The 20,767-nt window shown below is 45.6% G+C and overlaps 2 protein-coding genes across 2 annotated transcripts; one reads left to right on the top strand and one right to left on the bottom strand.

The window, feature by feature from the left end:
* Positions 1 to 8,219, top strand: EXOSC1 (exosome component 1). Its single transcript, XM_001928803.6, has 8 exons — positions 1 to 98; positions 222 to 337; positions 1,350 to 1,424; positions 3,296 to 3,384; positions 4,526 to 4,559; positions 5,341 to 5,391; positions 5,525 to 5,609; positions 6,205 to 8,219. Exons 1-8 carry the CDS (start codon positions 11 to 13, stop codon positions 6,309 to 6,311), a joined length of 645 nt encoding a protein of 214 aa, XP_001928838.2. The 5' UTR covers positions 1 to 10; the 3' UTR covers positions 6,312 to 8,219.
* PGAM1 (phosphoglycerate mutase 1) lies at positions 10,010 to 20,046 on the bottom strand. Its single transcript, XM_003483535.4, has 4 exons — positions 19,751 to 20,046; positions 13,378 to 13,652; positions 11,825 to 12,005; positions 10,010 to 11,097 (listed from the first exon to the last, which is right to left on the bottom strand). Exons 1-4 carry the CDS (start codon positions 19,887 to 19,889, stop codon positions 10,928 to 10,930), a joined length of 765 nt encoding a protein of 254 aa, XP_003483583.1. The 5' UTR covers positions 19,890 to 20,046; the 3' UTR covers positions 10,010 to 10,927.

The following is a 20,767-nucleotide window of genomic DNA, read 5'->3' as shown; positions in this document are numbered from 1 at the left end:
TGCACACCTGATGTTGGCCAATGAGCAGTCGACCTCATTTTCCTTCGGACTTCGGACAGAGGCAGTCATGGCACCACCTGTGAGGTATTGCATCCCCGGTAAGTCGGCGGTTCCCAGAGGGAATCCTGGGCAGAGGCAAAGGCAGGAAGGCCGGACGACCAACAGCTTCTGCGGTCCTGTGGCTGATGCAGCGGTTTTTTGGGTTTTTTTTTTTTGCGCAGGCGAACGTCTGTGTAATTTGGAGGAGGGGAGCCCCGGCAGCGGCACCTACACCCGGCACGGCTACATCTTTTCGTCGCTTGCTGGCTGCCTGACGAAGAGCAGCGAGAACGGCGCGGTAAAGGGGCTGGTTTCCTCTCTCCTCGGTTTCTGCCTTTCTCATGCTGCTTTTGATGTCACGATCCTTAGGCAAGGGCCCTGCGGGCGCGATTCGGGATCCTCGTTCAGTAGAAGGAGTTGGTCTCAGAGTCCCCAGTGAGCCACAGAGTCTTTGTACACACGCCGTCTGTCTGGAACGCGCTACTCTCTTCCTTATCCTGTGTTTGTTTATTTTGACGGGGCCGCACCTGGGGCATGTGGAGATTCCTGGGCCAGGGATGGAATCCCCGCCACAGCAGTGACCCCAGCCACTGCAGTGACAAAGTGAGATCCTTAATCCACTCACCCACAAGAAAACTCCTCCCTTAGCCTATTTAATTCCTACCTAACTTTCAGATAGCCCCACTGGTACCACTTTCTCATATAAGCCCTCCTAAACACCACTAATAAAAAGAATTTTGGAAGTTCTCTTGTGGTTCAGTGGCTTAGGATGCTGCTGTGGCTTGGGTGGGTCTGATCTCTGGAATTAACTCATTCTGCAGGAACTCATCTGAAATGATTGGATTATGCCTTCGAGCAGCATTCTGTGGCCCCTTGGCTCTCCTATGTTCTAAAATTTCTTTTTTTAAGTCTTTTTTTATTAAAGTATAGTCAACTGTCAGTATTCGTCAATTTTTGCTGTGCTGCAGTGACCTAGTCATACATACATATACATTTTTTTTCTCATATTTTCTTCTATCATGTTCTATCACAAGTGATTGTGTATAGTTCCCTGTGCTATACAGCAGGACCTCATTGCTTATCCATTCTAAATGTAATAGTTTGCATCTACTAACCCCCAGCTACCAGTCCATCCCACTCCCTCCCTGTCCTAAAATTTCTAAGGCTTTCTGCTCTGGGCTACAAAAGAATCTAGTCCTCCTGTCCTTGTGTCAACTGTGGCCCGAGGCATATGCATATTACTGTCAAGCCACAAATACCTTTACTGAAGGCTTAGGCAGGATACTCATGTTTTATTGTTCTCGCTGTAGCTTCCTGTCATATCTGTGATGAGAGAAACGGATTCCCAATTATTGCCAGATGTGGGAGCTATTGTGACCTGTAAGGTAAGTTCATCCTAAACTCCCTGCTTAAGGTACCATCCAATGCTGAAATCATGATCATTGTAAAATAGCACTGTCCAGTATGGTAACCAGTAGCCATATGTGGCCGTTTAAATAAATTAAAATCTGTCATCACAGAAGGTTTTCCCGGCTTGTGCTAGTCTAGAGATTTCTAGGATAATGATCAATGCGGTCCAGTTCAAGCTTGCATGGTTCTTTTACAGAGCTGGTTCCCTGAGTATGTAGATTTACTTTTGACTGGGAAACAGAGGCACCAAAGGGTGATAAGGAAGCTTTTTTTTTTTTCATGTTCTTTTCTATTATGATTTAGCACAAAATATTAAATATAGTTTCCTGTGCTGTACAGTAGGACCTTCTTGTTTATTCCTTCTGTATATTATAGTTGGCATCTGCTAATCCCAAACTCCCAATCCCTCTCTCCCTCAGTGCCCCCTCACCCTTGGCAACCACAGATCTGTTCTTTATGTCTGTGAGTCTGTTTCTGTTTCATAAATAAGTTCATTTGTGTCATATTTTAGATATCGTAAATAAGTAATATCATGTATTTGTCTTTCTGTTTTTGACTTATTTAGTACGATCATCAAGATCCATCCACATTGCTGTAAATGGATTATTTCATTCTTTTTTGTGGCTGAGTAGTATTCCATTGTATATATGTATCACATCTTCTTTATCTAGTTATCTGTCAGTGGACATTTAGGTTGATTCCATGTCTTGGCTATTGTAAATAACGGCGTAATAAACATTGGGGTCCATGTATCTTTGCAAATTGTAGTTTTCCCAGGTATATGCCCAGGAGTGGGATTGCTGGATTGTGTGGCAATTCTTTTTTTAGTTTTTTGAGGAACCTCCATTCTGTTTTCCATAGTGGTTGCACCAACTTACTTTCCCACCAACAGTATAGGAGGGTTACCTTTTCTCCACACACCCTCCAACATTTGTTATTTGTAGACTTTTTAATGATGGAGGAGGCCTATATTTGAGCATCTGAAGCAAAACTTTTTCGGCAGAGAAACAAAAGATTTTATAAAGTCTTTGAGGGAAAGTACAAATTAATGCTGCACTTATCAGTAGCTATAATACATCAGTATTCCCTACCCATCCCCACTCTCTGCCAGTTAAATTAACTCATAGCTCTTTGTTTCTCTCTATAAATCACTCTAACAGAAATCTATTTTCAAAATCTGTCATGTTGAAAACTGCAGAGGCAGTGATCTAAATAGAATGCAGCAACTGAAACGGAGACTTAAATTCTGTTCACACTACAGGGCTCTTAGTAAGTTTGTTAAAAGTCTAGCTAGATTTGCTATATTTCCTTGTGTAGACTTGTATGTTTTTCTAAATCTGTACCGTATTATTTCATTTGATTCCCACAGTAACTGTTAGGTGTAGAGTGGCTCTTGTTTCATTTTTTGTAATCACTTATCCAGGGATAAATAAATAGCAGTTAATTTGTCTTAACTTCTGTACTTAGGAGTTCCCATCATGGTGGTGCAGAAACATCCAACTAGGAACCATGAGGTTGCGGGTTCCATCCCTGGCCTCACTCAGGGGGTTAAAGATCCGGCATTGCCATGAGCTGTGATGTAGGTTGCAGACACGGCTCAGATCTGACATTGCTGTGGCTATAGTGTAGGCCTGCAGCTTCAGATCAGATTGGACCCCTAGCCTGGGACCCTCCATATGCTGCCACTGTGGCCCTAAAAAGGCAAAAAACAAAACAAAACAAAAAATTCTACACTTAGTAGAGTTGCCTTGGACTAAAATCCTGGTAATTCCTAGTTTATCATGCCTCCTTGAGCTGGCAGCTACTAATACTGGAATGCCTAATGCTGCAATTTTCTCTATTCCAGGTCTCTAGCATCAATTCACGCTTTGCCAAAGTACACATTCTGTATGTGGGGTCCACACCACTTAAGAACTCTTTTCGAGGAACTATCCGGTAAGAAGTATTTTTGTCTTCATATTAGCTGCAGTACTTGGAATGAGATTAAGATAGAATGGGAGACCGGAATTTTTAAGAACAATTAGAATCCTTATTCATGCCTACTTCTCTCGTCTCTGTGCATTGGTTCTCCCCAAGTAGTATCCAGAGAAAATGTTGTATGTGTTAGGACAAAAAGGAAATATTAACGAGATAGTATTTAAATAAAACAAAAAGAGGAGTTCCCGTTGTGGCTCAAGGGTAATGAACCTGACTAATATCCATGAGGATGCAGGTTTGATCCCTGGCCTTGCTCAGTGGGTTAAGGATCCAGCATTACCATGAGCTGTGGTATAGGTCGCAGATTCGCCTCAGATCTGGTGTTGCTGTGGCTGTGGTGTAGGCTGGCAGCTGCAGCTCCAATTCAACCCCCAACCTACGAATTTCCATATGCCATAGGTGTGGCTCTAAAAAGAAAGAAAAACAAAAAATAGAAACATAAAAAAGAGGAGTTTTGCTGTAGCACAGCAGGTTAAGGATCCCAAGTTGTCACTGCTACAGCTTGGGTTTGATCCCTGACCCCAGGAACTTCCACAGGCCAAGGGCTTGGCGAAAAATAAATTAGTTAAAAATATAAAATGAATAGAGCTAAGCTGGGGATTAGCCTTGTGGGGATGATTCCTATCAAAGTAGAAAAAATTTTAGGAAGTACCTTTTTTTCTTCAATTTAATATAGATTAAACCCAAGGATTATAAGACAATAAAAAGGTTAATGAATGCAATGCTATATTTTGTTTTCCTATGAGTTCTTTGAGACGGGACTAACAGTTCCTGGGAGCTAGATAATTTAACATCCAAGGCTCTTTCCACCCTTGGGTTCTGTGTGGTTTTGTGGTGCTTTGGTTCAAGCTCTCCTAAGGCAACAAAGTTCCTTAGCCCTTTCTGCCAAAGTTGATTCGCTTTGCTGTAGCTGCACTATATGGTCCAAGAATGGGAAATGTGGTTTTCTCCGGGTGAGGACTGAGGATACCTCGATCTCCTCCTCTGGGTGGCAGCTGGGTCCCAGTTAGATTTGGTCTCTCTGCTCTTATAGCTAGAAGTTGCAGGATAATTCTTTCTTGCAAGTAATTAATCTTTCTTTTAATTTTTTTTTTAATAGGAAAGAAGATGTCCGAGCTACTGAAAAAGACAAGGTTGTTGGTTGATTCTTCCCCCCACCCCCCCAGGCATTAAGAATTTCAGTTTCTTTTAAGTTATTACAATGGGTTTCAAAATCTGTGGGAACGTAGAGTCCAGGGAATTTTATTTTATTTATTTATTTATTTTGTCTTTTTGCCATTTCTTAGGCCGCTCCCACAGCATATAGAGGTTCCCAGGCTAAGGGTCTAATCGGAGCTGTAGCCTCATGCCTACGCCAGAGCCACAGCAACACGGGATCCGAGCCGCGTCTACGACCTCCACCACAGCTCACGGCAATGCCAGATCCTTAACCCACTGAGCAAGGCCAGGGATCGAACCCGCATCCTCATGGTTCCTAGTCAGATTTGTTAACCACTAAGCCACGACGCCAACTCCGAGTCCAAGGAATTTCAAGGTGTTCCCTATTGGAAAGTGGAATTCACCTTACTGTCCCTTTCCTCTTCATGTTTTTTTTTTTTTTTTTTTTTTTCACTTCGTTGACCAGAAGGGCTCTGGCTTACTCTTTGCCTTAAGCCAGGTCTTTATTCACTGCTCAGACTTAACCCTGGACCCTGTCAGAGCAACTGTAGTACCTTGTGTCCAGGTCAGATTCCTGATCAGGTTACTGAGTTCAAAATCTTTATGTGATGATGCCACAGAAGCACTCAAATTTGTTGATTGACTCAAACCCTTGGGGATTGGAAAGAAAGTGGCTCTGCCAGAGGGGTTGGTTGACAGTGTCATGTAGACCTGACTGGGAGCTTTCCCTTAACGCTCCGGTTCTTTTTTTCACAGGTTGAAATTTATAAGAGTTTCCGCCCAGGGGACATCGTATTGGCCAAAGTCGTATCCTTTATTTTCTGCAGATTTCTGGTCTTTTGTCAAAAGAAGAAATGGAAGTAGGGAAACCACTCAGGTGGCTCTGGGAGGGCAGACTTATAGAAGCCTTTATTCTCCTTTACCAGTGTGACGTGACTAGATCTCTCTAGGTGACGCGCAGTCCCACTACCTCCTGACGACTGCCGAAAACGAGCTGGGAGTGGTGGTAGCCCACAGTGAATCAGGTGAGTTTGTCCACACCTCCACGTGCTTCCCTTTCCCTGGGAGCTAGGCTTTGGGGTTCATCCGTTGTTTTCCCTTGTTTCCCTTGTTTTTTAATTATCTGGGACATAATGTGAGTGTAGGGACTTACTACTGAGATCAGAATTATTCCTCCTCTGGAGTCTCCGGGGGTGGTACAGCGGAAATGAATCCGACTAGGAACCATGAGGTTACAGGTTCAATCCCTGGCCTCGCTCAGTGGGCTAAAGATCTGGCGTTGCCATGCTCTGTGGTGTAGGTCGCAAATGTGGCTCGGATCTGGCGTTGATGTGGCTGTGGTGTAGGCCAGCAGCTGTAGCTCCAATTGGACCCCTACCCTGGGAACCTCCATATGCCTCGGGTGTGGGCCCCCCCCCAAAAGAATTATTCCTCCTCATCTAATCTAAGTGAAAGAGTCACTTACTCCATAAGTCAGTGAAATAAACAAGGTTATTTTTCTGTATGAGGTAAGGTTCACTATGCAACTTGGTGACAGTTCAGTTCTTACCCAGCTGAAAAGAGAAGGGGCTCAAGCAGATCCCTGAGGTCTCAGCTCTAACACCAGCTTTTCCCTTCCAGGTGTCCAGATGGTTCCCATCAGCTGGTGTGAGATGCAGTGCCCAAAGACCCACACTAAAGAATTCCGGAAAGTGGCACGAGTACAACCCGAATTCTTGCAGACCTAAGAAGCCACACTTTACCCCAAAGAGGGGGTAAGCTGTTTCCAAGACTACATGTATGAACGTGACAGCAGGATGCTGTGGTCTTTATTCAGGCACCTGGGTTTGGCCAGCAGCCACCTCTAGATAAATCTGCCAGAAACTTACTCTGTAGCCGGAACATTTTTCTTGTGAACCTTTAAGCAGACTTCATTCTCTCAAGTGTTACATTTCTCTTCTGGAGGCACCAGCAAACAAACTGTGTGATGTTGAAAATAGCCTATTCTTTCTGACAGTCTTATAAATATGTATTTTTTGCTGTGACAAAGAAAACATTTTTACGTAAAGGATTTTATGGTTTCTGTTGTCTTGAGTAGGGAAAGGATTCTAAACAGTGTCATGACATGTAGAGCAGGGTCTTGCCTGGTGGTCCCATTAACTGATAAGTGTTATGTGCCTTCTTGCTCTAGAAGATGCCTGATCACCAGTCTTTTTTGTATTTTTTATGTTCTCCATACTTTTGCTTATTGAGTACTGGCTGTGTCCTGGGCACTAGGTCAGACACTTTATCTGCATTCCCGCATTTAGAGAGATGATGGTTCGGTGAAAATTATGGGCACATGCGGGTGCTTTAGGTAGATGTGAGTAATTCTGAAAGTAATTTGGTAAATAGAGTATTATTGATAATAGTGGATAATCTAGGAAATGACTGTTAAATCTTAATGGAGAAGAGGGACGGAGCAATATCATGTCAAGTGGCTGGGAAAGGATTTGTGACATGGAGTAAAAGGGATTAAAGAACTAAGATAAGTGAAGTGATATCAAAGCAGAGAGAGAAGCCTAAGCAAAGCGGAGGTGGAAATGAGCACAGAAGTTTGTGGACAAGAAAAGGGTGAGCTGCAGCACGGAGAGGTTGCAGGGAGAATGAAGGGAAAGGTGAAACGGAGTTCCCTTTGTGGCTCAGTGCTTGATGAACCCGGGTCACGCTTAGTGGGTTAAGGATCCCTAGTTGCCATGAACTGTGGTGGTCACAGATGCCACTCAGATCCCGAGTTGCTGTGGCTGTGGTGTAGGCCAGCAGCTGTAGCTCTGATTGGACCCCTGGCCTAGAAACTTCCATATTGCAGGGGGTATGGCTCTAAAAAAGCAAACAAAAAAAGAAAGAAAAAAAAGAAAGGTGAATTGTGAGATGTCACTTCTTGAGATGTGAGAGCCCTTATCTTCTGTGTGTGATGAGAATGGAATGAGCTTTGGAGTCAACCTGCCTGGATTGGTATCCTCTAGCTGCCAGCCTTGAGCCAGGTTATAGATTCTTTGGGGTTTTTTAACTGAAAATTTTATTGACAATATTTGTAAGTCCACATGCAGTTTTAAGAAATAATACAGAGGTCCCAGTTTCCCCCAAGATGACATTTTGCAAAATATTAATGTATTGTACTAGAACAATCAGGATGTAGACACTGATACTTGAACAGATGATTTTTACTTCTTTGTTTCTCATCTGGAATTATGACCTCATAGGATTGTGAGGAAGACATGTATAAAAGTGCATTGTACTCGCCAATATTATTATTCTATATTTCATTGCCTTCTATCAAGTATCTACTAAGTGCTAGGACTTACCTAGATCCTTCAATGTCGTTTATATGTCTCTTGTTGATAGCTATTTTGAAACCTTATAGATTTTTCTTCTACAGACAATGCTATGGAGAAAATCTTTACACCATATATATTTGTGCATGCCTGTGATGCTTTTGCAAAACAATTCTTAGCAGTGGAATGCTGAGTAAAAGAATATGCACATTTGGAGTTCCTGGCAGCCTAACAGTTGAGGTTCTGGCTTTGTCACTGCTGTGACTCAGGTTCAGTCCCTGGCCCAGGAACTTCCACATGCCACGAGTGTGGCCAAAAAGAAAAAAGAATAAAAATAAGTAAATCCTTTGCAAGGCTACGGGTCAGCTTTTGGAAGGATGCTACGCATTAATCCAACGTGGCTTTTGATGGCTTCTGATGGACAGTGTGCCAAAGAGATGAGAACTACTGCTGTGATCCTAAAGCTCAAGCTTAGCACTGTATCCATGGGCAAAAAGGTGCTCGGCAGAATTAGCTAAAGTTGAAGGGGTGAACTTGAGTCTTTGACATGCATGGACCAACTTTTGGGATTGAGGGGTGGTTCCCATCCCTGATCTTGTTCGGTGGGTTAAGGATCCAGCGTTGCCGTGAGCTGTGGTGTAGGTCACAGATATGGTTCGGATCTGGCATTGCTGTGGCTATGGCATAGGCCTGCAGCTGTAGCTCTGATTAGACCCCTAGCTTGGGAACCTCCATATGCGGCCCTAAAAAGCAAAAAAAAATAAGTATAAACAACTTCGAAAGTTCCCATTGTGGCTCAGCAAGTTACAAACCCAACTAGTATCCATGAGGATTTGGGTTCGATCCCTGATCTCGCTCAGTGGGTTAAGGATCCAGCATTGCTGTGCGCTTTGGTGTAGGCTCCAATTGGATCCCTAGCCTGTAAATTTCCATGTACCACAGGTCCAGTCCTAAAGGAAGAAGAAAAACATTTGAAATAAATGGGTAATAGCTTTCTCTGATCTCCTGCAAATACCAGGTTAGATCTAACCTGCAAATACCAGGTTAGATTTTCTCACCTTTAGCCATTCAATACTGTTACAAGTAAGTTACGTACCAGTCTCCCCAGTAGCCTGAGCTTTTAGGGCAGGATTCTATTGTTTTTTGCCACACCCCCGGCATGGTCAAGTTCTTCTTTTTTGGGTGTCCCGTGACTAGGCCACAGGCGTAGCAATGCCAGATCGTTTTTTTTTTTTTTTTTTTTTTTTGTCTTTTTGTCTTTTCTAGGGCCGCACCTACGGCATATGGAGGTTCCCAGGCTAGGGGTCTAATCAGAGCTGTAATTGCCGGCCTGCGCCACAGCCACAGCAACATGGAATCTGAGCCGAGTCTGCGACCTACACCACAGCTCGTGGCAACGCCAGATCCTTAACCCACTGAGCAAGGCCAGGGATCGAACCTGCAACCTCATGGTTCCTAGTCGGATTCGTTAACCACTGAGCCACGATGGGAACTCCAACGCCAGATCCTTTAACCCACCCTGCTGGGCCAGGGATCAAACCTGTATCCTGGCACCACAGAGATAGATGCCATTGGGCCACGGCAGGAACTCCAGATTAGCTTTTTAAAATCTAGTTAACAAGCCTTTACCGTACTCTAAAGAAGGCATAATGGGACTTCCTGTCATGGCTCAGCAATAACAATCCAACTAGTATCCATGAGGGTGCGGGTTTCAGTGGGTTAAGGATCCAGTGCTTCCATGAGCTGTGGTGTAGGTCTCATATACGGCTTAGATCCTGCATTGCTGTGGCTTGGCAGATGCAGCTCCGATTCAACCCCTAGCCTGGGAACTTCCATATGCCTTGGGTACAGCCCTAAAAAGACCAAAAAAATAAAAATAAAAGGGCATAGTGGAGTTTCAGAATTTAATTTTCCAGTGTTCAGGAATCAGCACCACTAAGCAAGAGCTATAAAGAGGCAATAGGAAGAGAGTTCAGCTCTCCAACCTGAGGGGCACAGTATTTGGACAGGCTATGTCAGTTGTGACAGGTCATCCTAAAGCTCTTAATCTGTCACTTAAGACTTGGGTAATGGGAGACTTTCCAAGTTGAATGTTCGTGCCGATTTCCTCAGACAAGACCCCACACAGAAGATATTGCACATCACTCCTTTATTATACTGATCTGGAAAAAAGATTTAGTACAGTTATGCTCAAATGAGTACCTAGCCCAAATGATGAGCTAAGCAACTGGACATGATTCAGAACTCAGGCACAGTGAAAGTCACACTTAGACGTGATCAAGAGGCATTCCACTGCCATAAAACAATAAGGCAGGGGAGGGATTCTAAAACACACAGCAGGATGAACTCTGACCTCTTAGGAGTCAAGTTTATCCTGTGATGGTATAAGGAATGGCTTATTTTCTGATGACCACATGTGGGAATATTTCAACCGCCACTAAAAACCCCACAAGGGGTTTTTTTTTGTATTTATATATATATATATATATAATTTTTTTTGTAAAAGTAAATGCAACACACAAACATTCAGGATTGATCCCAATCTTTTGGAGTAAGGGAGGAAATGTCTGTTTGAATCACCATGCAGGTTATATTCATCTTCCACTGGAATGACTAGAGCCCCCTAGTCACCTGAATAGAACAGTGCCCAGCTGCCTCCTGAAAACATAAATAGGCTCTCTTGCTTCTCCCCATTGGTCACACCTTCATGGTTCCTCCCTATCCCCTACTCAGGTCCTTAGTAATAAACAAACTGGCAAACCCCCCAGTTCCTACCTCTCAACACTCTTGGATAAGTCTTCCCTTGGCCTGGACTGAGGGCCATGCCCCAGAGGTGCTGTTCTGACTACGCTTTATGAAGGGAGTGGGTGCAAGAGATAAAATAGCTAAAATGAAAGTGGGAGCCAGTAGTCCCCATTTACAGCTACAACTTAAGATGCCTACAGATGTCATCGGTGTGACATGTGCAGGGGAGAGGTGCAAAGGAATGGGATGGGGGGGGTGGCGGGAAGGGGCTCCTCGGGAAAGTAATCTGCTTCTGCTTCTAGCCCTCACTTCTTGGCCTTGCCCTGGGCAGCCACAGCCTCCATGGCTTTACGCACGGTCTCTTCATCGCCCAGGAACTGCATGGGCTTGATGGGCTTCAAGTTCTTGTCCAATTCATACACAATGGGAATGCCAGTCGGCAGGTTCAGCTCCATGATCGCCTCTTCAGAGAGACCTGAAAATACACCCCCACCCCCATGATCAATCGAGCAAGATCGGACTCCACAGACCCCTCCAGGTTTACTGTTCATCTTCCAAGTGACAAAGGACTTCAAGAGGAGTTAAAACAAGATACCCTTTCTGATAAATGTGACAAGAATAAAATTTTGTTATCATAGATGGATCACCCGAGGATAAAAGGTGTGTACCGCAGGAGTCTCTCTCCAGGTGGGATCTGGAAGCCACATTGAAGCTGGACGATACCTATCTCAAATGTCCTATGTCACCCAGCCCCCCAAAACTCAGCACTTGTGGGCCTCTAGGCCCTCTGCTGAAACAAAGTAAGATGGAAATTGAGTTTCATGTGTGAAGTTGTACAGGTTGTGATTAAGGAAGATGTTATCAGCATTTTCAGCTGGCAGTCCTCGTCTGGAGGTGGGCATCTCAAAGGTGGTGTGTGTCTGACTAACCTGGGTGATAGATGCAGTTTCCAGATCAGGTCTGAGGTTGGACCTGAGGTTCTGCCTATGGAAAAAGCACCCAGTGGGGTCTGGCCACTTCTGCTCCTGCAGATGATGCTTTAAGAAGTAAGGATAGTGTGTTTCTACTAGGAGACAATCTGGACAGTCCCCTAAGGCCATCAATATGCACAGCCCTTTCCTGAAGGTCTCCTTTGTACTATTAAGTCCCAGATTAGTGGCAGTTCTGCTTTACCCCTCTTTGAGGGCCCCTCTAAAACATACCCTCCAGATGCTTGACGATGCCCCGAAGGCTGTTGCCATGGGCTGCAATCAGTACCCGTTTCCCCTCCTTGATCTGGGGAACTATTTCTTCATTCCAAAAGGGCAGAGCTCTGGCAATAGTGTCCTTCAGGCTCTCGCAGGAAGGCAGCTGATCTTCAGTGAGGTCTGCATATCTGCGATCCTAAACAGTAACAGAAAATCCAAGCTCACCAATTAATAGCAGTTGCGTCTGTTCGTTCTTTCTTTTTTTTTGCTTATTAGGGCTACATCTGTGACACATGAAAGTTCCCAGGCTACGGGTTGAATCAGAGCTGGTGCCAGCCTACACCAGTCACAGCAATGTGGGATCTGAGCCTCGTCTTCAACCTAAACCACAGCTCACTGCAACTCCAGATCCTTAATCCACTGAGTGAGGCCAGTGATCGAACACACATCTTCATGGATACTAGTTCTTAAGCCACTGAGCCACAACAGGAACTCCTGCATCTGTTCTACCTATTCCTCATACCCTAAGGGATCAAAGTGGTGGGTGAAAGTCTCTCACCAGGGCACTGAGAGCTTGGGGAAGGGGATAATTATTATCCTGCCCCTCCCACCTCCATTAACCACTACTGGGTAGACTGACAGTTTAAAAGAAACATGCCTCAGGAAGAGGGGAGTAGGCTACAAGGTTCTTCCCAATTCACTTTTTCTTGCAATTGGCTAAGGAGGGCCCTATCGACTATGGATTTTTTTTTTCTTTTTTGTCTTTTTGCGATTTCTTTGGGCCGCCCCCGCGGCATATGGAGATTCCCAGGCTAGGGGTCGAATCGGAGCTGCAACCACTGGCCTGCGCCAGAGCCACAGCAACTCGGGATCCGAGCCGCGTCTGCAACCTACACCACAGCCCACGGCAACGCCAGATTGTTAACCCACTGAGCAAGGGCAGGGACCGAACCCGCAACCTCATGGTTCCTAGTCGGATTCGTTAACCACTGCGCCACGACGGGAACTCCGGATTTTTTTTTTTTAATGTGGGAATAGATGTTAAAATATATAATACAGAAATTCTTTTTAGATAAACAACAAACTATTAACTAAATTAACCAATGAAGGTCATTCCTTAGAAAGGGGGGTTACAATTAACTATTTTATCATGTTTTATTCGTGGGTCCAGGCAGACACTAATAAAAGCTAAAAGAGTGAAGTCCAGGAGTTCCCGTTGTTGCTCAGTGGTTAGTTAATCCGACTAGGAACCATGAGGTTGCGGGTTCAGTCCCTGGCCTTGCTCAGTGGGTTAACAATCCGGCGTTGCTGTGAGCTGTGGTGTAGGTTGCAGACGCGGCTCAGATCCTGAGTTGCTGAGATCCTGAGTTGCTGCGGCTCTGGCGTATGCCAGTGGCTACAGCTCCAATTAAACCCCTAGACTGGGAATCTCCATATGCCACAGGCACGGCCCTAAAAAAGACAAAAAAATAAAATAAAAAATAAGAATAAAAGTGAATAACAAGAGTGAAGTCCAGATTCTAATCCCCTGGTCCTGAGTAGAGCGAGCCGAACCTGTTTGTCCTTACCTTACTGATGTTGCTGTAGAAGGGATGGTCGGGCTCCATCGGAGGTGGCGGGACATCATAGGAGCGCCTCCAGATCTTCACCTGGGCCTCGCCATGCTTGGCAGCAGTTTCTGCCTTATTGAGGCCAGTCAGACCCCCATAGTGTCGCTCATTAAGGCGCCAGGTCCTCACCACTGGCAACCACATTTGGTCAATGGCATCCAGCACTGTCCAGAGGGTCCGAATTGCTCTCTTCTGCACTGAGGTGAAGCAGATGTCAAACTCATAGCCAGCATCTGGAAATTTTAAATTCAAAATGATAAGCTTCCACCTTGGCATCTGGAGAATATAGAGTTTATCAAGGGTGCCAGAAAGTAGGCATTTGGGAGTTGAAATACCTTGTATGAACTACAGTTCCCAGTAAGGACCATGGAAGCCTAAGGACAGGATTCTGTTCCCTGGGGAAAATCATCAGACTATCCCATTTGTCGGTGTTCTAGGAAGGCTTAGGATAGGGCATTAGACAACAGATAGAGGTTCAACACGAATTCAAGAACAGAAAGAAAAAAGCCGGTCACAGGAGAGACAAGCTGGAATACTGCAGCTATCACAAAAGGGGCGCAAAGAACAAATCTGGAGGATACTGCTCCCAGGTCACCCAAGGAGTAATGGCAAGATTAAGAAATATTTGAGGGAGGGAGTCCTCATCATGGCTCAGTGGTTAACGAGTCCAAGTAGGAGCCATGAGATTGCGGGTTCGATCCCTGGCCTCGCTCAGTGGGTTAAGGATCCGGCGTTGCCATGAGCTGTGGTGTAGGTCGCAGACGCGGCTCAGATCCTACATTGCTATGGCTGTGGCTGTGGCCGTGGCCATGGCCGGCAGCTACAGCTCTGATTCGACTCCTAGCCTGGGAACCTCCACATGCTGCGGGAGCAGCCCAAGAAATGGCAAAAAGACAAAAAAAAAGAAAAGAAAAGAAATATTTGAGGGAGTTCCCATCATGGCACGGCAGAAACGAATCCGACTAGGAACCATGAGGTTGTGGGTTTGATCCCTGGCCTCACTCAGTGGGTTAAGGATCCAGCGTTGCCATGAGCTGTGGTGTAGGTTGCAGATGAGGCTCAGATTCCACGTTGCTGTGGCTGTGGTGTAGGCCAGCAGCTGTAGCTCTGATTAGACCCCTAGCCTGGGAACCTCCACATGCCGCGGGTGTGGCCCTAAAAAGGACAAAAAGACAAAAAAAAAGAAAAGAAAAGAAAGAAGAAATATTTGAGGAGTTCCCCAAGTGGTACAATGAAATCAGTAGCATCTGTGCAGTGCCAGGATGCAAGTTCAATCCCTGGCCCAGTGCAGTGTGGTTAAAGGATCTGGCCCAGGTTGTAGCTGTGGCTTGGTCTGATCCCTGGCCCAGGAACTGCACATGGGCTCAGGGTGGCCAAAAAAGTAAAATAAAGCCAATTTTAAAAAAAGAAGAAAAAATTATTTTAAGGATATAAGCATTGCTAAGCATGGAAGAGAGTACAACTAAATCACTGGTGGTGTTTTGTTACTATCAGGTATAACAATGACTTGATGTGTTTGTTGTACTGACAAATGAGGAAATATAATTTTTACATATTTTTTACTATTAAAAAGAAAAAAAAAAGATAAGCTAATCTGGTCCACTCTGGAGCCAGAATTTTCTTTCTTTTTTCTTTTTCTTTTTTGTCTTTTGTCTCTTTAGGGCTGCACTTGAGGCATATGGAGGTTCCCAGGCTAGGGGTTGAATCGGGAGCTGTAGCCGCCAGCCTACGCCACAGCCACAGCAGCATGGGATCCAAGCCTCGTCTGCAGCCTCCACCACAACTCACAGCAATGCTGGATCCTTAACTCACTGAGCAAGGCCAGGGATTGAACCTGCATCCTCATGGATACTAGTCAGGTTCACTGACCATCGAGCCATGATGGGAACTCTGGGAGCCAGAATTTTCTCATATATATCTCACATACAGGCAGCCCAAATGAAAATTACTAGCTAAATATCCTATTTTGTACACCTCGGCAAGAAAACAATATTCTACCTTCAGGGAAGATAAAACTAGTTCACAACAAAGTTCCCCTCGGTTCCCCAATAATTCATCTAACCCAAGGCCCAAACGTACTGTCAACTGGCTAATCTGTGATTTGTGCTGCTTATCCTCATCCCCAGAATGCTGTGCTTAAGCACATTTTAGGAATTTATTTGTTTTAATTCTTTCAAGATAAGGACTAAAAACTTGGAATCTCTTAATAAATAGAATAGCTAATATTTATAGAGGGCTTACCATCTATCCGGCACTGGACCAAGCACTTTGTATGTGTTTTGGTCTTCAAAACAACCTTGTGAGTTTACATCATTACAACCCATTTTATCAAATGAGGAAAATAAAAACGTAGAGGAGTTAAGCAAATTATCTAAGGCCACAGCTATTACATGAGATTAAAACCCAGACTGTGGAGTTCCCACTGTAGCACAGTGGGTTAAGAATCCAGCTGCAGAGTTGCTGTCCTGGCTCAGCGGTAACAAACTTGACTAGCATCCATGAGGACGTGGGTTCGATCCCTGGCCTCACTGAGTGGGTCAAGGATTCAGCGTTGCTATGAGCTGTGCTGTAGGATGCAGATGAGGCTCGGATCTGGCATTGATGTGGCTGTGGCGTAGACCAGCAGCTGCAGCTTCAATTCCACCCCTAGCCTGGGAACTTCTAGCCTAAAAAGAAAAAAAAAAAAAAAAAAAAAAAAAAAAAATCTAAAAGAAAGGAAAGAGGGGAAGAAAAACAAAAAACAAAAAAATAAATTAAATCAAATTAAAATTAAAAAAAGAAAAAAAATCCAGCTGCAGCTGCTCAGGTCACTGTGGAGGCACAGGTTCTATCCCAGGCATAGTGAGAGTGGGTTAAAAGGATCCAGCATTGCCAGAGCTGGGGCGTAGGTCTCAGCTGCAGCTCAGATTCAGTCCCTGGCCTGGAAACTTCTATATGCCACGAGGCCATAAATTTAAAAAAAAAATAATAAAAATAAAACCTAGGCTATATGACTCCAATATCCAACTCATAACCACCACCTCTTAACTCCATCGCCACAGTTTCCTAACTTCTAAAAACGCTGATATTTGTATTTTAATTAGAACTATCACTTCTGTTTGATAAATTCTGCTATACTTCAGTCCTCTTTAACCTCTGATCTGGGAGAAATGGGATTTTGAACACAATCAGGACACAGCAAGACCTCTTAGAAATATGCTGATAAAACCAATTTGTTGCAAGAAATTATACTTTCCCTACAGTATGGAAATCACATCACAATCTCTTCACCCACAGTTCCTCTGTGCTATCAAAGTGACAGCCTATTCCTCTGTATCCTAAGAATATATCTATGTCAACTGTTACACCAAGTTTAAAAAAAGCCACTCACTGGAGAAAAAGCAAATGCTGTGCACTGTCTAATACATTTAGAAAGGAATCTCTCAAAAAAAAAAAATAGAAATGAATCTCTCATGGGAGTTCCCATCGTGACTCAGCGGAAACGAATCTGACTAGTATCCATGAGGACGCAGATTCGATCCCTGGCCTTGCTCAGTGGGTTAAGGATCCAGCGTTGCCATGAGCTGTGGTGTAGGTCGCAGACGTGGCTCAGATCTGGTGTTGCTGTGGCTGTGGTGTAGACTGACAGGTAGAGCTCTGATTAGGCCCCTAGCCTGGGAACCTCCATATGCCATGGGTGCGGCCCTAAAAAGACAAAAAAAAAAAGAAAGAAAGAAAGAAAGAACGAAATGAACCTCTTCTCACACAAAATTATTGAAGGGTGGTATCAAGAGTTATGTTGGCCCAACCAGTACAAACATTTATTCTCTCTCCCCCTTTAATGGGGAAATGGCCTTTTCCCTATGGAGCAGGGCAGAAAAACATGCCTGTTTTCTTCCGTGACACTTCAAGGTCCTCTTTGAAATTCAGGACAAACTTTCCTGTGTATTGCTTCATATCGAGGTTGCCAACAGTAATTAATGAAATGTGAAGTGAATTTTCCTGCCAGCCATTCAACTGAGAATAAGGCCAATAAGAACTATACTGATGAGGGAAGGGAGGATTAATCATCCAGAAACTCACCACCACCCACCAGGGAAAAGACTTAGATCTCATCATTGGGTCTCAGGACAACTCCTAGTGGACTTCCTTACCACATCCTCCCTAATCTTTTTTTTTTTTTGTCTTTTTTGCCTTTTCTAGGGCCGCCTCCTGCAGCATATGGAGGTTCCCAGGCTAGGGGTCCAATAGGAGCTGTAGCCGCCGGCCTATGCCAGAGCCACAGCAACTTGAGATCCGAGCCGCATCTGCAACCTACACCACAGCTCACAGCAACTCCAGATCGTTAACCCACTGAGCAAGGGCAGGGACCGAACTCGCAACCTCATGGTTCCTAGTCGGATTCATTAACCACTGAGCCACAGGGGGAATGGCTCCCCAATGAAAGGGTGAGTCACTGGGAAGTGACTGTCCACAGTGCAAGCCTCAGCTCCCATGCTGAAAAGCTACTGGTTGTTTCACTGCAATTATTTCCACTTGCAATGGAGTGCAGCACACTGGATACACAAATGGGTCCCAGAGGAAAGCAGCAGTTCCCCTTAAGACTCTTAACTGAGAACTCTAAATAAAGCCTCTTCCCTTAACTTGGCCATCAAACAAAAGCATGGTATAAGACACTCCCAGCGATCAGGGGTTAGCGAATGTTGTACATGTGGTCTCCACCCTCCCTGAGAAGTAGGACTGCATGGGGAAACTCTGCTTGCAAGCTTCCTCCTGAAATCATTCAAGGTTTTATAAACCCTAAAATACTTAAAGCCTTCATGAATGTAACATTTCAGTTTAGGTCTTTTACACTATCAAATTATTCATAAGGTTTTCATCATTCAGAGTTTTTGGTTTTAGTCTTAGTTATTTATCTATGATGTCCATAATTGACATTAACATTTAAATGGAATTTTTTTTTAATGCTACTAACATGTATTTAAAAACTGATATAGGGTGTATTATTTTAAGAGCAATTAAAAATTAAGGCATTTGATCAGTCTTAAAGGACAGCTGCAGTTTGCTTTGCCCTGGGCTAGTCATCAGCAACCACAGACCCATGCAGTTCTTCCTGCCAGGCAGCAGGAGAGAAAATGGCCTCCTTTACCAGCACATTCCCTAACCTGGCCGCTCCTAACTGGTATGAGGTCACACCAGGCCATCCCCAAGCATTCACACACATCCCCAGCAGGATTCCATTTCCCAGACCTCCCCACCCTCTGCTTCATTTCTAAAGGATCCGGAGTGAAGGCAAGAAGCTAGAGAGAGCAAACTGGGGCCAAATACCTGATTCACATCAACCAGGCATCAATGACCCTTTTAAATGGCTACTGCTTTGTCCAGTGGTTAGGAAGGTGCAGGGCAGGATCAGGGGAAACACCTCCTCAGTCCAGAGAGTCTTTGAAATGCTGGCAGCAAGGCATGCTTCCTTACAAAGGATCCAAAATCACAGAGAGCTGTCTGCCCCGGCGGGGGGAGCCTGGGTAGGTAAGCTTATCTCACCGCCACTGCCACCTTCGCCCAGCGTCCTGGCCAACAGCCTACCAGTTCCTCACACCTACCTGTTACTCAACCCCAGAACAGAGGCCAGGGGAGCAGACTAGGAACAAGGGGTGACCTTGAACAAGTCATCCTTTCAAGCCTCACTTTCCCAGCTATTAAAGAGAGCCAGTAAGGAATGGGAAAAAATAAAATCTGTATACTTTATGGGATTATGAAAAGGATCAACTCAAATCCCTCATTCATTCATTCAATTACATCTGCGCGTGCATTTTGGACAGAGGATTTGTGGAATGCTGCTAAACAGCATCCCACACAAGCACGTGCATGTCTTCATATCTGGAACCGTGCTGGTCTCCCCGCAACCCCCACCCCTACCCCCACCCCAGTGCCGCATCACACCGCCAGAACCGGGAAAAGCGCGTGGCCTGCCGCTTCACCAGAATCCGCAGCTGCCTCTTGAGTAGGTTTGGTTATAGCCGCTGGAAGATTCTGGGCATCCAATTTAGTCGCCCGTCCCCGAGTTACTAAATGATGACTAGAAAGGGAGAATTTCACAAGGCAGTGTTGCGGAGGCCGCAAGGGTCCTCTTCAGGCGCGCGGCCCCTCACACTCGGGAGACTAGGTGACCTTGAGTAAGTCGATTCGCTACCCTGGGCGCATTTTCTCAACTGCAACATAAACGGCTGAAGCGATAAAGCCCAAAGTCTCAGCCCTCTAGCGAGGGTGGGGGGCAACCAGGCGGCCCTGACGCATCCGCGCCCGCTCGGGCCTTCGCAGCTCCCACCCACCTCCCCGGCCCGCTCCGCACCTCGCAGCGCCTGCCCGCCGCGCTTCGCCTCCTCGTGCCCCGCCGGGCTCAGGTCCGCGTCGTACCAGCCGCTGAAGCGGTTCTCCAGGTTCCACGCGCTCTCACCGTGCCGGATCAGCACCAGCTTGTAGGCAGCCATGGTGGCAACTCGGGGTGCGGCGCAGACTGGGGCTCACCGAGATTCCGGAGTCTCGGCCAGGCCCCCGGCCGCGCCTGCGCGCTCGCGCCCTACCGCTAGGCTCCAGCGCACTTGCTCACTCAAATCTTTCCACTCGCTCGGGGCCGCCCTCCGCCCATCGGTGTACGCATGCGCCCCAAGCAGGCGCTGCAGGCTCCGGGGTGAGGGGAAGGACGGCAGGGCGCATGCGACTTCCGCCGCCCGCCAGGCGTCCGCCGCCCCAGTCACGGAGCGCACGTAAGCGCCGGAGGGCTTCGGTACTTTTGGGCGGCGGCGGGTCTTGGATGCGGGCAGGAGTGTTGTATCGCCCTTATTCATCAGCCCTTCGTTGTGAAAAAAATGGTCTTTGGCATTTGAGTTACTCTAGGCTCGGCCAGATCACTTTGCCATCTGTACAGAAAGTTTGATTAACACACCTGGATTGGAATCTTCACTTTGTTTTTTGCTTTGTATCTTTGGGCAGATCGCTTAACCTCGCTCAGCCTCATTCGTAAATGAACATTATAAATACTTAGCTGGTGCCTAGCTACCTGGAAGATGCTTAGTAATTGGTTGTTGTTTCTATTTCCATGGACACTGATCTCTTATTTTACACATAAGAAAACGCTTTGACTGCTGGCTCGAAAGCCATGCTCTTTATCCAACATAGGGCCGTTTGTCCAACCTGTTTATCTCTCACAGCCTCTAGTCAGTGCCTCCTCCTGGACCAGCAGAAGCAAACCCTAAGCGGATCAAACGCTCCAGAAGAAGGGTCACTGCCTGTCCCTCCTGTGCACTCAGTCATCAGTTTAAGTATCTGCTTATTTGCAAGCTTTCTGCTGCCCATCTCACTGTGTCCT

This window comes from Sus scrofa, chromosome 14, assembly GCF_000003025.6.
Source record: "Sus scrofa isolate TJ Tabasco breed Duroc chromosome 14, Sscrofa11.1, whole genome shotgun sequence".
Lineage (NCBI taxonomy): Eukaryota > Metazoa > Chordata > Mammalia > Artiodactyla > Suidae > Sus > Sus scrofa.
Note: the sequence above shows the minus strand (reverse complement) of the source record. Positions and strands in the feature narration are given on the sequence as shown.

What these genes read in the sequence shown, in the direction of transcription:
- PGAM1 (XM_003483535.4), bottom strand. Translation starts at nt 19,889, where the DNA reads ATGGCTGCCTACAAGCTGGTGCTGATCCGGCACGGTGAGAGCGCGTGG. An exon ending in TCTACAGCAACATCAGTAAG is followed by an intron (nt 12,006 to 13,377) that starts GTAAGGACAAAC and finishes GTTACTGTTTAG; the next exon opens with GATCGCAGATATGCAGACCT. An exon ending in CATCGTCAAGCATCTGGAGG is followed by an intron (nt 11,098 to 11,824) that starts GTATGTTTTAGA and finishes GTGTATTTTCAG; the next exon opens with GTCTCTCTGAAGAGGCGATC.
- EXOSC1 (XM_001928803.6), top strand. Translation starts at nt 11, where the DNA reads ATGTTGGCCAATGAGCAGTCGACCTCATTTTCCTTCGGACTTCGGACA. An exon ending in ACATCGTATTGGCCAAAGTC is followed by an intron (nt 5,392 to 5,524) that starts GTATCCTTTATT and finishes TGACGTGACTAG; the next exon opens with ATCTCTCTAGGTGACGCGCA. An exon ending in GGTAGCCCACAGTGAATCAG is followed by an intron (nt 5,610 to 6,204) that starts GTGAGTTTGTCC and finishes TTTCCCTTCCAG; the next exon opens with GTGTCCAGATGGTTCCCATC.